General features: G+C 38.9%; 1 protein-coding gene across 2 annotated transcripts; it reads left to right on the plus strand.

The window, feature by feature from the left end:
• The first annotated feature begins 8,789 nt into the window (after positions 1-8,789).
• Positions 8,790-16,906, plus strand: LOC143861839 (phospholipase A1 PLIP1, chloroplastic-like). Of its 2 annotated transcripts, none has more exons than XM_077372780.1 (7): positions 8,790-9,000; positions 10,326-10,408; positions 11,189-11,934; positions 12,868-13,392; positions 14,209-14,268; positions 14,842-15,258; positions 16,215-16,906. In XM_077372780.1, exons 3-7 carry the CDS (start codon positions 11,317-11,319, stop codon positions 16,638-16,640), a joined length of 2,046 nt encoding a protein of 681 aa, XP_077228895.1. In that variant the 5' UTR covers positions 8,790-9,000; positions 10,326-10,408; positions 11,189-11,316; the 3' UTR covers positions 16,641-16,906. The 2 variants fall into 2 exon arrangements, with proteins under 2 accessions (XP_077228895.1, XP_077228894.1); XM_077372779.1 differs by having other exon boundaries at positions 10,340-10,408.
• Positions 16,907-17,170: the final 264 nt, after the last annotated feature.

The raw sequence follows: 17,170 nt of genomic DNA on the forward strand, positions 1-17,170 counted from the left end.
AGGAAGATCTTTTTAAATAAGGTTTTGAAGAAGTTTTGTATTTTTTGAATGTTTAAAATGTTTATTTTTAAAAGTTTGGCTGGACCTGGTATGTGAATCACAAGCTGCACTACGTACCCTATGGAAAGGGATCAAGCCAACGTAGTTCGGAACATATTCCGAGATAAAGACACTAAACAAGTACACAAGGGTGATTCACAAACAAGTAAACTAGTGTGCTCACAAACAGGTACACCAGCGTGGTCACAAACAAGTAAACTAGCATGATCACAAACAAATGAAACATCAATCAGATGAAACAATTCTAAAGAGAAAAACATCCCTAAAACAAATGAGACAAAGCATATCTCCTATGGGGTTCTAAGTAAACTTATCATTGCCCTTGCAATGAGGGAATGGTTCTAAAAAAAAAAGATTATAACATCTAAAAGGCTGGGTAAGCCTACTAAACAAAAGAGGGGAGTGCTACTATGACCGAGTAGGTCCCTAAAAGATGGGCTTGGGCTATCACCTTCATCGCCCTCGCAATGAAGGGACAAGTGTCTAAAGACATCTAAAAGGCTGGGCTAGCCTACTAAATAAAAGAGGGGAGAATGCTACTAGGACTTAGTAAGTCCCCTAAAATGATGGGCCAACGCCTTCATCGCCCTTACAGTTAGATAGAATATATGAAAAGTCAAAAATTATGCCGATGAGACTCATATTCCCCTAACAGATTAAAACCCAAGCATACATACATAAGCAAGACTCCCAGGAATGCAAAAAATAAAAACCAATAGCTACTAAGCAAGTAACAGTGATAAGCTATAACTCGAACATACATGGGATTAAACTTCCTGTTTTGAGCTAGACTGAAATAGAAATGAATTTGTAAAGAACGAAGTGGAGGGAAGGGCTTAACACATCTATGGACAAGAGAAGTGTATCTAAAATTTCCATAGCAACAACATCACAATTGTTAGCATAGGACAGCACAGATATGCATGGACAGACATGATTTCACACATATACAAGAAGAATAACCACCTGATATATGTTGGGCTGAATTGTGATTCAAATACACAGTGCATCAATTTATGTAAAAATCTAAAAGAAATCATAAGTAATGAAACTGAAACAAAACACAAATCCAGGTCATATACTTATAAGCCACGACATAGTTCATAAGCATATCTAATGAAGCCAAAGCTTCTGAACTAATTAACACAAGAAAGCAGCTCATAAACATGAGTAATGAAACTAGAAAAAATGCGAGAACGAAGCTGCATATAAAGGAACAAACATATGACTATTCCAATTAAGAAAAGCATTTCTATTAAGAGTCAATATTTCTACACAAACTATAAACCACCCTACAATCCAATAGACTGAATTTTAGCCGAAGGTAAACATTCTACTGAGGGCAGGCAAGCATGTCATTTTGTTCAATCCTTCTTCAAACATATAATAATCATTAATTAAAAAAAATCATTGTTTAGAATCAGTGTAACATTGAAATACCAAAACAGGGGGCAAAATACAAGAGTACCTTCACTGCACCTTAGAATCAACAAATCCGCAACTTTCAGCCAGTGAATTGTAATTATAACCTGAATCCTTAGCAAGCCAATCTACAATTAACTTTTCTGAACTATCACCGCCGGCAAGGATGATCGGAATCCAACGAGATCCGACGGAGAAGATGATTGGAAATGATGGAGCTCAGGTTAGGGTTTAATGAAATTAAAACTGAAAATGAGCCATAGAAGAAGAAATAATCTTGCAAGAGGAAACAACACAGCAGTTTGAAGAGCAGAAACGAACGGATCTTCGTCGCAATCCGGCAATTTTGACCGGAGAAGGTGATCTCTGCACTCTCTCTCTCTCTCACTCTCACTCTCTCTCTCTCTCTCTCTCTCTCTCTCTCTCTCTGTTTTAACAAAATGAGAATCCCCCTTTTTCTGCAAGAAAAAACTCTTTCACAAGCTCCATAAACCCTAATATAGAAGAACTCCTCCTTCTTACAGATCTAAAAGCGGAAATGCATTGGTGAGGTAAAGATTGGACTCAAGGAACAAGGTGACCGGATTCCATGGAAATCTTCCGGAAGTTGTAGCGATGAAGGCGATAATGGAAAAGAGGGTTTCAGCTGAAAAAATGGATGGATCTAAGCTTTAAGATGGTGGTGGATGGACGGAGGTAGGGGAAAACATAGATCTAGATTTAAAACGGTCGAATTCAATGGTGTACGGCCGGATTTCGGCGAGTCTCCCGGAGAAGATGAGGAGTGGGATTTAGATCTAGGGCTGGAGTAAAGATAGAAGAAGATGAAGGTATAAAATAAGGTGATAGTGGGGGTAAAGGAGGTAGATCTAATAGTAGGGGTGGGCGGAGGTTAGCCGGATTCCGGCAAGGAATGGGGCCGGAGAAGAGAGTTTTCTCCCTCTCAGATCTCGTTGTTGCTCTCTCCCTCTTCTCTGCTGAATTTTTTTTTATGAAAAAGAACCCCCATCCCCCCCTTGAAGCCTTGGTCGACGGTATATATGTAGTAAAGTAATCCATTTTACCCTCCCTACTTTGCCTCAGACAGCCCCATTTAGCGTATTCACCATTGCACTTTTGGTCTATGGGGGGTGTCTAATCGTAAAAGACAAATTGATATATTTACCCCCTCTTCGGACGGCCCTCATTTGGATAAGTTGCACCCCTATTTGCATCTTTAAACTTGTTTTTTATAAGAAAAGGTGGCCCATTGGTAAAAGTTTTAACGGAAAATTAAAGAAATAAAATTAGGCCTTTTAGCTGCCCAGTGACACCCCTCTACTTTTTTAACACATTGATTTTCTTTCTTTCCAGGCCACCCCCTAAACTAGGTAGACTACTCCCCTTATGGATTTGCACCACGCTCATTGCTTCGGTTCGTTCACTAAGCAAACACGTTCGATTTTCGACAAAATTTTACGGGGACCTATGGGATATCCTAACATACCTTAGGGTATAATTTGGAACCCCATAACACTAATTTGGTATGCTTCTAATCAAAATGAGGTGTTAGGGGTTCGGTCAAAATGGGGTGTCTACACATTCTTAAAAGTTTTGTCTGAGTTATAAATTCCTTGAGGTTTGAAGTAAATTTTGGAGGCATAGGAATAGAAAATGTTAAAAATAATTACTTGCTCTGTTTTTGTACCTCATTGTTTGAAAAATAAGGGACTATAAAGGATTATAACATATAAAATCTCATGTATGTGCGTGCAAGTGTAAGCACCTGTTTGTATGGCTGTGCTATCTAACTAGATGATTTATTTTCAAGTGAGTTTTCAAGGAAAATTTGGTTGCTTGAGGAAAAGTAAATGGAATTCGAGCATTTGTCTTTTGTAACAGTGATGATGTTTTAGATTATTCTAATTTATATCTCAAATCAGTTTTATTATTTACCCCATAACTTGTCTGGCTAACCGTTTAATCATTTTTTTTTGTAGTCTTCATGATCTATAAAGTATTCTTTTGAGTAGAAATGAATTGAATTCAACTGTTGGGTTTTAAGGATATTAATGTTATATTCATTTGTTTAGTTTTGCTCAGTGAAGCAATTTTAGTTCATTCTCTCTTAAAATAAATGTCCAAAGTTTTGTTGTTTGGGGGAGAGTATTTAAAATTCTTTGAGGGACAAGGTTAAAATGCAAATATGGTTGGATCAATGTTGATTTTCTCATGACATGAGGGGTGGAATTGAATGAGAAGCTGAACACATTTTTGTTAAAAAGAAAACACCAAATATTGTTAGGTTGTTTTGTTAAATCGATTCACTAAGATTAATCTGTCTAAAGGCTATTTTGAATTTTAAGTTACTGTGATTTTAAATGCTAGGTAAACTGATTTGGTTGATAAATGTATTTCAGAAAGTATATTTTAGGTGACATTATTATCATAAGGTAGTGAATAAAGGGTTAGCATCTGCTATGCTTTATAGTGATGATGGTATAATTCTTGGATAATGTTGTTGGTTGTAAAATTAACCTAGATGGGCTATGGTTTTAATAAGGGGATTGCACTAAAGTTTTATAGTACAGAAATGCTGATTAGGAGAAGAAGTGAGTGTTGTCAATCTCTAGGAGGTTTTGGTTTCTTTTAGTTAAGGCGTCCTTGTCTTATCTCTATCAATTTGGTGATAACCTTATCATGATTATGAATTTGACACATCACATAAATTATTAATATGAATAGTGGATGTTTCATTTAAAATTGTAGCAAATACTCATTTTGAGTCTCATTTTTCAGGGTTAGTTCTTCTTAATACCATGTAGCCATGCTTAGATAATAGTCCCAAATCAACTTAGTGTTTTATAGGAAATGATGTATGTTCAATCATATTTTGATCGTTGTTTGATTTGTCTTATTTTTTTCTTTGAGATTGATTTATGAGAACTTTAAAGGATTGGTAATAATATTTGGATGGTGCATGAAAGTATCATAGCATGCCAATGTTGGGGCCTTTTTTCTGTGTAATTTATGAGAGTTGTCGAGATCATTTGAATGTCTTTTGAAAGATAAAATACTTGCTTAGCTCGAATAGCATTCTTCTCTTTTATTTTAGAAGACTTTCCTAGTCTTTTAGACATATACCTTTACATAGAGTCCTTTCTTCATTGCAAGGGCAATGAAAGAGTTATCTAAAGCCCTCATTTAGGAAATTATTGTGGTCTCATTAGTGTGTTATATTAAGAGACACACTCGGTCTCATTAAGGTGATCCTCCCTTGAAGACAGGCCTTATCATTTAGAGTATACTCTTAGGAAGTTTGTTTTGGTTTGATAGAGAACTTACTCGTAGGAGGCAAGTCTTGCCTCATTTATAGAGCCCCTATTTGAAGACAAGCCTTGTCTCATTTAGAGGGTTTTCCCTTAAGGAGGCTTACCTACCCTCATGTTAGAATCCCCCACTTTTCTTTTAGAGCGAGTTTTTGACTCATGTGTCCTTGTAGTAGTTATCAGAGAGTCTTTGACTCATTCCTCCTTCTCTTTTGGTTGCGATCTTAGAAAGTCTCTGACTCATTTACTCTCCTGAGATTCTATTAATTCCTTGTCCTTGGCTTTAGTTTACCAGGTTTAGGGGTTTTCCCTGTTAGCCCTAGGATTTGGCCCAGGGTGTTGCTTTGTGTATTCCCTTAGGTCTTTGACCAAAAGGGTGAAAATACTTAAAAATCCAAAAGCACTTAAAACATTTTAAAAAATCCAAAACATCATAAATTTGAAATCCAAAAATATTGGAAAAACTTTAAAATCCAAAAAAAATTGGAATATTTGAAAACTCAAAAACATTAGAAATTTAAAACATAAAAAACATTTGAAAACCTTAAGGAAAATGAATCTAAAGTGTTGAGTGTTTTAGAAGTAACAATTAGGAAAGTTCGTTTCGAACTACGTTGGCTTAATCCTCTTCCACGAGGTACGTAGTGCAGCTTGAGATTTATATCCCAAGTCCAGCCAAACTTTTGTAAATAACATTTTAAATCTTTTTGAATAAGTAACCTTTAAAACCTTGTTTTCAAAAGATCTTCCTCTAGAGTTAGGAGTTTCTCCTAGATAGAGAGTTTTAGAGTTAGGAGTTTCTTTTGATAGGTTGTTTGTTTGTTTGTTGTGTGCTTGTTTTAGAGTTAGGGGTCTGTCCTAGAGTTATAGGAACGCCTCCGTCCGGTCAGTCGGCGATCCACATCGCCGAGTGATGACTAGAGTAGGATACGTTAGTCCACCCTTTGTTTTCCTTAGGAAACACAGCCTAGTTACACATAGGTTGTAGGAACCACCTGCATTAGCTTAGGACTAATCTGCATTTAGTTAGGGCATATAGGGTGTCCTAAAATCCCCAATTTACTAGAATTTAAATAATTGTACAAGAAACTTTAATAACTGGTCCGGTCTTTTAGATCGAGTCTAGGATAGAGGTCTATGTGTCTTAGGCATCATAGTTTAGAATAGGCATGAAGAACTACCTTGCTCTGATTCTTGTGGAGGCGGGGATACGTAGGCTTCTTTGGATGAATATCAGACCATCTGAGGACTCGGACTAAATCATTTAGAGTCTTGGATTTGTTGTGTTATTGTATATTTTGTTGTGTTTTCTTACTTTTTTGTACTGATCTTATACCTTTAGCTGTAGCTTGCATGTGTGTGTCCACCAGAACTTAGACACCAGTTAGGCTTGTCACTCATAACTTAGTTGTGATTAGGTAACACATCTTCTATTTTATTTTGTGTGTGTTTATTATTTTATTCCCGAGTCATGCATGATTAGGTAGACGTCTTTTGGGGGATATTTCGTTCTCATTTCATATGATTTTCGCCCAAAACTCTTCAAGGTTAATAATAAATGGCATAAAAGACCAAGTGCTTGCACTTGGACGAATTGGGGGTGCTCTTCAGACCTTCTCAATTCGTAACCAGGCACGAACCCATATATATTTCTGGTTATCCATTGCACAGAGGATTTAATTTTGGGGTTCCATGGCCTATCCATGGATGGCGACTCTAAGTTTGTTTAGATATGTCTCGAATCTGGACTTGTTCCCGAATCGAGAGGTACTTCTTTTATATCGTCACTCGTGCTATGCTATGAGAGTGGCATCGTTTCGAGAGTTCCTTGGCAGAGCTCTCATTCATGTGGAGATCTAGAGAATGTTGGGGGACTCGTTTCCTCATCGTCTCTTGGATCGGGGTCCACAGCTGGTCAATCGGATTTTTGGTGTATGTGTTTATGATAGCCACCTTCACCAAGCGTACTTGTTTGCTTGTCGCCCATCCTTTGCTGTAAAGATTGGTAGAAGTATGATTTGTGCAAAGGTGGGTAGCAATAGATAATAGCAATAAATAATAATCATGCGGGTACTAAGTTTTAAATGAAAAATTACGGGAAAATGGAAGCAAAGCAAAAAATTACAAAAAATGCTGAACGAAGGTACTAAAATATGACAATTACGGCCAAAACTGCAAATAAAATTGAAAATTTATGACAATTACGGAACAAAAAAGGCATAAAGGGGACAACTATCATATTTTTTTAACTCATGTGAAAGGGCATATGAGAAGCGGAAATGACGAAAAAGAAGTAGTGAAAAAGGACATACGTGGGAGTTTTACGGAAATTAAGGTGGGACGCATAAGGCAATAGCAGGGAAGAAGACGATTTTTCAGGGATTTTCCCTTTCAGTAGTAAAGGATTATAGATTTTTTTAGTTTCCATAGTCTTGGTTTCAAGTATGCTCGTCCCAATCTTCCTTAATATTTTGTACTGGGACTCCTGCTCCCGTCTACCTTCTATATTAATGGAATCTATGTTGATTTTTCAAAAAAAAAAAAAAAGAAAAGAGAGAAAGAAAACAGAATAACCCAAGGAAAAGAAAATTTTCTATTCCACACTTTATATCTGGCCGACTTTAATTGTTGGAACAGTGGGATCCACCTTTTATTTTCAGTGGGCCCCATAGCTCTCGGACGTCGTCATGCACACTTAAAATGCTGTCTAAAATGATCAGACAAAGTTTAGGTCCAAATGGTCTGGCAAGACACAACACGAGGCTGGTGGGACCTATAATCTGAAACATTTATCAAGTGGGGCCACCATGATAGGTTATTTTGCTAATATCACACCTCCAAATTTAGATGTACGGACAACGATCTGAGGGTGGAGATAATCCGATTAGAACAATTTTCTGGCCATAAGCCGTCCATCCTCATTAGGGCACAACCTTTTTTGAATCTTCCATGTGTCTTCTAAGTCTAACTTTGATTCCAACAATAATTTGATCCGATTGTGTCTGAACCAGATCATTCTTCGATCAATTTAAAAGGCTCCTTATTGGATGAATCGGGTCGTTCGTGGATCCCCTTTTTTACTGCCACGTGTTTCCCGCTTCGCGCCCAGTGTCGCGCCATCGGGTAATTATTTACGAATTGAGTCGTGTTCTCCTTTCTTTTTTTTTCTTTTTTTTCCAGCCGTTGGAATTTGCGAGATGTGGAGTCCGGAGCCCTTTGCCTTTGCATGCATGATGCATCCAGACATTTGCAGCGCCTTCTTCTCCTGCGCCTTTCGCATTTACAACGAACGTGGATGTAAACAAGACGTAACTTAAATGCCCAAAATGACCCTTTCTTATTTACTTTTAAGGACACTTTTAGGAAGATATTTTTTCACCCCCTATAGGATAATGCGCCCCCCTCTCCCTCTCTTTTAAAGTGATTTTTACGTCAAAAAGCGTTAAAGACTTCTATTAACGATTACATCTCATTTTTGGGATTTGCTAGCAGAAGGCATTTCACTTAAAAAGTGATTTGAGAGCAGCCACCTCTTGAATAAAGACAAAATCTGTTAAAAAGTGAGCCCATATATGGCTGCTCTTTTATGCAACAGATCATCTGCGAAATGCCTTCTGGGATGGTCCCTAGCAATTCCCCTGATTTTTTCAGGTAAATAAGCACGTATTTCCCTTACCTTAATATACATTAGTAGGAGAAACTATAAGTAGGGCCCACTTCTTTGATGATTCAACTTCCAATCCTGTCATCTGCTTCATCCCAACCTTACCATATATCCATTTAAAAGGGCATAAAATGAAGGTTTAAGATTATATAATGTGCATGATAAATAACAGGTCTTCTTACCACTGTACAAAAAATAATGAGGGCTATTTGGTCCATCTATTTTCAGTTTTAAATGTGTCAAACCTTCCCGTTGATAAATAGCCACGTGCTGAGATTCTGTTTCCCCTTTTTCTCGTATTGTCCTTCTGAAATGTTCTTCGTTATATACTCTAAGCCAGGTTTCAGTACCTCAAAGAAAACCAGATCTGAGAGAGAGGGAGAGACAAAGAGAGAAAGCGATGAAACCAGGAAAAAAAATTCAATTGTCACCGAAAGGAAAAGCTCTTAAACTCTCAAGATCTCAACAATTTCTTCTGCGAAATATTGCGGTCTTGTTCCGAGATCACGCAGTATAAACATAGCATTTCCTTATAGCAGCTCAGCTGTGAGTTATTACACATTTCTTCTCTTTCAGCTTTCTATTTTCCCCCGAATTTCTTGGTTTAGAAACAAATCCCTACCTGCATTCCCCACAGTCGTCCGCATTTACTGTATTCTGCCTTAAATCAGTCTTATTTTCCAAGATTTCAAGGAATCAATTGAGTACTTGTTCTAAAGAGGAGATCTTTGGATTGATCTAAAAAAATTCTGCAATTTACAGTTTTCTGCCTTAAATTCGACGAATTTGCAGCTAAGAGGATGAGATCTTGGTCGATTGATCTGCAGGGATCCTTTCTCTTTTTCTATATATATATTTTTTTATTTTTGTTGAGGCAGCCCTTTTAAGAGAATTTTTGCTTTTTCTTTACTTCAATTTGCACTGTGGTGATTTCAGAATGATGGATTTCATATCCTTTTTGACAAGGCAGAAAATACATCTGATTTTTTAAAGAATCACTTACTTTTAAGCACTTGTTATGTAAAATCAGGATTTTTTTTTCGTTTTAAACATCCACGTAGAAACTCATATGAATGATCTTTGCCTTTTAGATTTATGCAATCTTAACTGGTATATTCTTTTCAAAGAAAATATAGACCGTCCATCCATTAGGATTAAACATGCATTCACCATGGCCCAAACATCACTCCTTTAGAGCAATCCTAACCGTCCGATCGAGGTTTCGTAATTCGGCATTCTGATAATTACATCATTCCCACCAAAGCGATGTCTGCATCGTTGACCATCTACTGTGGGGCCATAGTGGATTGACGGTTCAGATTGCCTCTGTACCAAATACGTGGGAGTTTCATTCGTACTTCTGCTAACATGCACCATGGGTGGAAACCACCGAAACAAGAAAAGCAGAAATTTCTGAGTCTGTTTCGGGTTCCGGTTGTTACCTAGCTGGCAATCTGTTAGAATCCCATTTAAGTCGATATATTATAAGGTGTTTAATAAGTCCCATCAGGTCCCCCCAAAAAACTGAAAAATAAATAAAGTTTTATAAGAATCAAATTATCAAAACCTCTCCTCCCTCTTTTCTCTCTCGAGAGAAGGGATTTTGGAGCTCTGCTACAGCAGAAACTGCTATAGCAACCCCAACATTGCTTCTCTCTCTCTCGTTTTACATTTTTGGGTTTACAGTATAATATTCATATCCTATCTGATAGAGTTGTAGAGTTTTGGGGAACCATTTTTTTTTATTTTTTTTATTCCAACGTAGTTGGTTTGAATAAAGCGTGAAGAACTAAGAGGGCTAAGGCGTGGAGGGATTTTCTTTGTTTTAATTTCGTGTTATTGTTTATGCGTTTTCTTGTTGAGTTATGAAGACGGAGATCTACAGGTGGGGAAGACGCTCGTTTGGATGGATCGAGAGGCCATCGAGATGATCAACCAGCCTCTTTGTTTTCAGGTACACGACAAACGCATCCCCTTGTTCTTCGCGTTCCTTACGGAAAACGAAACTAATCTGTTTTAGTTACTAAATTACCCTCAGTCTAAATATAGAACAACCAGACGCGGCCAGTCTCGGGAATTTTAGGTCTGTTTTACCATCGTACTATAAGCCTATATAACTTTGTTTGTAACGACAATAAGTACCCTTATCTCTCTAACTTTGGAGCATTAATGTGGTCATTTTGGCTTTTTGCAAATTCTCGCTAAAAGTCATGTGCTTTACAGAATTTTTATACATGCGAGTGCAGGAAAAAAAAAACTAGTGGGCCCCACTATTGAGTGATCTAAATTCTAAACAATTAAAAAAAGTTGGGCCCTGATGTAGATTGAATGGCCTCTTGTCCATAGGTTGATCTAGCCCTGTGATCTGTGAAACACAGATTGGAGGGTTAGGATCATCCTATGGTGAATTTTATTTTTCGGCACAAGGACTATTTACATGGGGCCCAACTTTTAAATGGTTAAGGGTATATGTGCCCACTATTTTTTGTGTACCAGTTGGGTATTTTCGTCAATTCAATATTCACCAAGGAGACGGGGCATTTTCGTTATTTTCTTAAAAAGGGGGAGCATTTGATTCAACGCTTCCCCATTTAAGGACGGTTACCTTACGTGGTTTGGTTTCAAGAACTCGCTCAACAACCAAGAGAGAGAGAGAGAGAGAGAGAGAGAGAGAGGGGGGGGGGGAGGGAGACTTTTCTTCACTAACCTGGTTCCAATATTGTGTGATTTTCAGCTTGTCTGAGTAAAAGAGAAGAAAAAAGGCAGACCTTTCCCTTCTCATACAACACGGCATGCACCCAGCTAATGTGAGTAAAAGAGATGAAACAACAGTGACCATCTCTTTATCATTCTAGCGGGACAATGGCATTCTCTCAGGTATCCATTTCCGGCACTTCGGTGGCCGCAAAGGAAATTCTCCGAGAACACAACGTCCTTCGCCGATCACATTCCGGCAAGGACCTCTGCCACCATGCAGGAATGCGGAGATCAAAATCTGAACCTCAGATTCGCTGCTCCTTTAACACCGTTCGATCATCTGCCGACCCAAAACTCAAGAACGCCCGTTCCGTCGGGATCTTCCCTTTTCCATTATCAAGTTCAATGCTTCCCAACTCGCTGAGGTCTTTTCTCTTTGAATCGGATTACAACAAAGAAATGACGTTACTAGATTCAGAGGAGAACGAGAGAGAGGAGGAGGAGGTGAAGGAGGAGAAGAGAGCGAATTGGGTAGAGAGGCTTCTTGAGCTTAGGAGTCGTTGGAGGGATCGACAGAGAGAGGATGGAAGTGGAGAAGGAGAAGATGGGGATGATGTTTTATGTGGTGTTGATTATGATTCAGAGAGTGATGGAGGGGAGGAGGTAGATTTTGATAGGGAGTCATTCTCAAGGTTCTTGGATCGAGTCCCATGGGCTGAGACCAAGCTCTTTGCTCAGCTCGCATTCCTATGCAATATGGCTTACGTGATTCCGGAGATCAAGGTATTCTCTTTCTCTCTCTCTTTATTTTTTAAATATTTTCATGTTACATTTGTATATTATCAAGACCTTGGATGCGAGAGAATGGAAGAAAATGATCCATATTGATGAACCCAACTAGTGTCAGGATTATACTTAATCATTTTGACCCGGGTAGATTTTTTCACCTTCATTATGAAAATTTTCTAAAGGATTCATCAGCTGATCTCAAGTGGTTTGGGACAAAGGCTTAGTTGAGTTGAGTATCATGTTATATTGGTATGTTGGGTTTTGGTAACGTTCACTCCATTGGTGAAACCATCTTCTTGTTCATTTCACAGATTTTAGGGCTCATGAATTCCTCGCTTTCACCTTCTTATAAAAAACTAGAAATGGGTTTTGCGTTTGGAAATATATTTTCGCCTCCTTATTTTGATTAGATTCACCCCTCTGTTTTAAACTTTTTCATGGGTTGCGAGTTGCGGTAGTGGCATGGAAAAATTAAATAATGCAGGAATTTTACAATAAGTGGAGTGTATCAACCAAATAAGGGAATTTAATTATGGGTTTCTTTTAAACTGGATCACTGGACTGCGGTTTTGCACACAAAAGTTGCCAAATTGACATTTCTGTTTTAGAAAATCTCAACAAAACTTGAGTATTCTAGTAAGGGAAAATGTTATTTCCACACTTTTCCATCATTTACACCGCATATTGTTTGACATTTTCAATATCAGCTGTAGTTCCACCTATTGTATTCTAGTTATTACATGATGGGTCACACCTTGGGTTGATTAGGACCGTCCATCTCAAAGGGTTTCTCAAGGGGCATGGCCCACCGCCCACCTATAGCGGGACCAACTTGTAGACCGTATCTATCAACTGATCAACAATTGTAGAATGAATACACATAATAATGAGGAGAACTAACTCTGTTTTTGTTTCATTCCATAAAAGGCGGAAGATTTGAAGAAACATTACGACCTACATTTCGTGACCTCTTCGTTAGAGAAGAAAGCGGAGGCAGCAGCGATCAAGGCTAAGCTGGAAGAGGACTCCATTCGCGTGCCCAAAACGTCTCCCATTAAACCCGGTTCTGAGATCACCGTCAGATCAGAACAGAATCGCGCGATCCGACCGTCCGTTGCCTACGAGATCGCGGCCTCTGCAGCTTCCTACGTCCACTCACGTGCCAAGGGTCTTCTTTCTTTGGGCTCCTCCGAAGAGGATGAGGAGGATGATGAGGCTGAGATGATGACACGTGGTGCTCGGGATGAGGGAGGAGGGCGTTCTCCTTCTAGGGGGGTCTACAAATCTGAGGTGGCTGCTTACGTGGCAGCTTCTACGATGACCGCCGTTGTAGCTGCTGAGGAGACAGCTAGGCAAGAAGCTGCGAGGGACCTTCAATCTCTTCATTCTTCGCCTTGCGAATGGTTCATCTGTGACGATCCTAGCACCTGTACTCGTTGCTTTGTTATCCAGGTAACTTTATGTCCCTGCCTTTTCAGCTTATTACTAGAATGCCTTCATTTAGTTTGGCTGTTTCCGGGGGAGTTTACTGTGTATGCTCTTTGGGTCCAATGTCTCTTCTTGTTAGGGTTTGATTGTTCTCTTTAAATTTTTCTAGAGGGTACTGATGTTGGTGGTGTTACCATGTTTTAATAATTGCACAAACTCATTTTGTCTTTTCTTCTTTGGGTGGCTTTTGAGGGCTTTTTAGGAACTGTAATAACCTTTGAAAGTTGTTTAAAGAATCAAAGACAAGCTGACTTAGTGCAATTATCAAAATATGGTAGTGAAAACATCACTAGCCTTCATAAATTGTTGGGTTTTTAAGAAATTACAAGAAAAAAAAAATACAAGGGAAGAATTTGCTGTTCAATGTCTAAAGCTTTGCCTCTAGCCTCTATTGATGGATGATCACAAGCACAGCATCTTGAACAAGGGTGATAGCAAGTATTTTTTTAGGGTTTTTTTTCCAAGAAAAGTTCAACTTTTGAGTGTTTACACTTTACGTATAACCATGACCTTCCATTACCTCCTTGTTGTGGCCCGCCAAATCAAATTTCCCATCACCAAACATAAGTGTGTTCAACACGAGTCGTTGTTCATGGCCAGCCTTGTTTGTCTTGATGTTGTATCATCCTTCATAATTGGAACTCATGAAGAATATAACATTATACTGATAAAATTATTTTTTTATGAATTGGTCTTGGATCTGCTCTGAAGATGCATTAATTTTCATGATATGCTACTTTTATACAGTCACTGACACTTGAGTGGGATTCTGATTGTTAGGGTTCAGACTCGTTAGCATCCTGGCAAGCAAATCTCTTCTTCGAACCCACTAAATTTGAGGTAAGCACATACTCTAAGTGAACGCAGCTCCTGACTGGAGCTGGGAAATTTGGGTCATTGTTTTGATACTAATCAAGGCAGGAATTTTAATTCTAAAGTGCAATTTAGTGTTGAAGTTGAATTGATGATACTTCCGTGGTCTATTCTCCAATCTATCTAATTCAATGGCACTTTAAAACTACAGAGACCAACCCGTTCCTTTAGAAACTTGATAAGAGAAGCAGACAGAACGTTAGGGCCAGGACTACCACAGCCACTCCCTGAGTGTCCTGCTCACTTCTCAATCCTTCTGTCTCCGTACTATATTAAATTGTTGAGGAATGATCTTGTGGGTTGCGTCCTCAGCGCCTAGGTGCTACCTCTGATCATCCAGATTGTTCACTTGGTGGGGCCCAACTTGGGTTTCCAATGACCCCAAAGCCATGTGCACCTGCCAGTTCTAGCTATGTGATTAAATGGATTTTCAGCTATTGAATGGAGACTCTTAGCTATATTTTTTTGACCATCCATTTCTAGGCTCTTTATCAAAGGGTTACAATTATCTGATCAGCATAGTTTTTTTGGCATGTACAGGGAACAGACGTGCATGTTCACAGAGGAATTTATGAAGCTGCCAAGGGAATATACGAGCAATTCATGCCAGAAATTCTCAACCACCTGAAGCTATACGGAGAGAGAGCTAAACTTCGATTCACCGGTCATTCTCTGGGTGGTAGCCTCTCGCTTCTGGTCAACTTGATGCTCTTGTCAAGGGGGGATGTCAAGCCCTCCATCCTATTGCCAGTTGTCACCTTTGGATCTCCCTTCGTTTTTTGTGGCGGCCACCGTATTCTCGATGATCTAGGGTTGGATGAGAGCCACGTGCAGTCTGTTATGATGCATAGAGATATTGTGCCCAGAGCCTTCTCCTGCAACTATCCTAACCATGTGGCGCAAGTCCTCAAGCGAATCAACGGTGCATTCCGTTCTCATCCTTGCCTTAACAGTAATGTAAGCATCACCTGTCACATTATTTTCCTTATAACATACATTGGAATCCTATGGTTAATGGTAGTGGAATGTCACAAATGTCAAAGTTTCTTGGTTCAAACACATGACTAGTGCATTGCAAGTGAATCCACTGTTCTCGCAGAGTACAAGTGAAAACTTCTTGATCCTAAAATACCAAAACCAGGATCATCACAACAGTGCTCTATTGCATTGCAAGTGAACAATTCCACTGCTCTCGCAGAGTACAAGTGAAGACATCTTGATCCTAAAACTCCAAAACCATGATACATCACAACAGTGCTTACTTTAATTACCCTGGGAGGAATGCCTCAAGAGTTTGACCCCGTTGTATTTCAATGGGGCACACCAACATGGCATAGTGAGTGTCACCTCTAACTGATCTTAACTATCCACAGGCCTTGCTTTGGAACTTGGACGAGATGATTTGCATGATATTTGGGCCAAAGAAGATCCAAAGCAAGGCCTTTCAAATGTATGGTTCGAATCAATCAAAGGTGGTGGGTAAGACTTCATTTAAACTCAAGACTTCCTTGTATGGCAAGGGAGGCCTCACAGTGCAATAATAATTATGAATGAGGAGACTGTGACCTTAAAACCAGTAGTAGAGGAACTTGAATGCAATATTATGGAACATTATACTAGTGTTAACTAGTCTAGGCTTTGTTTTGACAAGGCCCACAACTGAACTGCCTTTCTCTGTAAAAATGGATTTTTATCTTTTCATTTTCATATTGTTTGGTAGAAAAAGTTATGTACTTTTATCCTGCTGTAGTAATTTTGTGTGCAAACACCAAAGTTTAACTGACAAAATAGCCAATATACATGAGATTGATGTCTAATCTTGATTAGGGAATACCAGGCTCTGATGATAGACAACTCGTTTTAAATTTTTTAAGTAATATTTTTACACTAATGTTTCTTTGTGGGTTTTGCAGAAATTGTTGTATTCTCCTTTGGGACAGCTATTCGTTCTCCAACCTGATGAGAAGTCATCTCCTCCTCACCCCTTTCTCCCTCCTGGGAGTGCTCTCTATGCCTTAGACACGAACCAAGACAGCTTGCAAGTGGGAATCACAAGCGCATTGAGGGCCTTCCTCAATTCCCCTCACCCATTAGAGACCCTGAGTGACCCCACAGCCTATGGTTCAGAAGGAACAATCCTTAGAGACCATGACTCGAGCAACTACTTGAAAGCTATAAACGGGGTGCTCCGCCAACATACCAAGTGGATCGTTCGTAGGTCAAGGAAACATAGGCTACAACAATGGTGGCCTCATTTGACAATGTCCCCACATGGGTGGAGCCACGAGGGAAATATAGAGAATTCCCATTTGGTCACTAAAGAAGTAGTTAGTGGGTAGTCCACAAGAGGCGAAGGCTACACTGTTGGGGGTCTCTTGTGATGATGGTCACTAAAGAGCTAGTTACTGGTGATGGAGACTGTAAATTCTTCCCTCTCCATATGCAAAGAGTTGTATAGCAGTTTCAAGGATACATGGGTTGAGGGCTTTGATTCTCCGATTGTCTTTATATCTTCTTTTTTTCCCTTTTTCTTATCGAGTCTATTCATTACGATGGCCAGAACGCCCCTGTTGAGTGCAATGAGATATGTCTATTTATCTATCTATAGGCAAGTGTCACAGATCCAAAGCTTGGTTAGTTGATCTTTCTTAAGAGTAGGGATTCTTGTTAAGGATCCTAATGAGTGACTTGAGTTTGTTTTGGATTTTGAAAACCTATTGTGAGAAATATTGGACTCAAATTTAAACAAATTAGAGTCCAATAATCAGTTTTGGACTCATAATCGGTTCTCAAAAATCAAAGCAAACAGGGCTTTAGTAGTTTGAAGTTTAAACTAAGATTATTTAAAAAAAAAAAAACCTAAGATTAG

This window comes from Tasmannia lanceolata, unplaced genomic scaffold (genome assembly GCF_043159265.1).
Source record: "Tasmannia lanceolata isolate RefF3 unplaced genomic scaffold, GAP_Taslan_0.1 ptg000037l, whole genome shotgun sequence".
In the NCBI taxonomy this organism is placed as follows: Eukaryota; Viridiplantae; Streptophyta; class Magnoliopsida; order Canellales; family Winteraceae; genus Tasmannia; species Tasmannia lanceolata.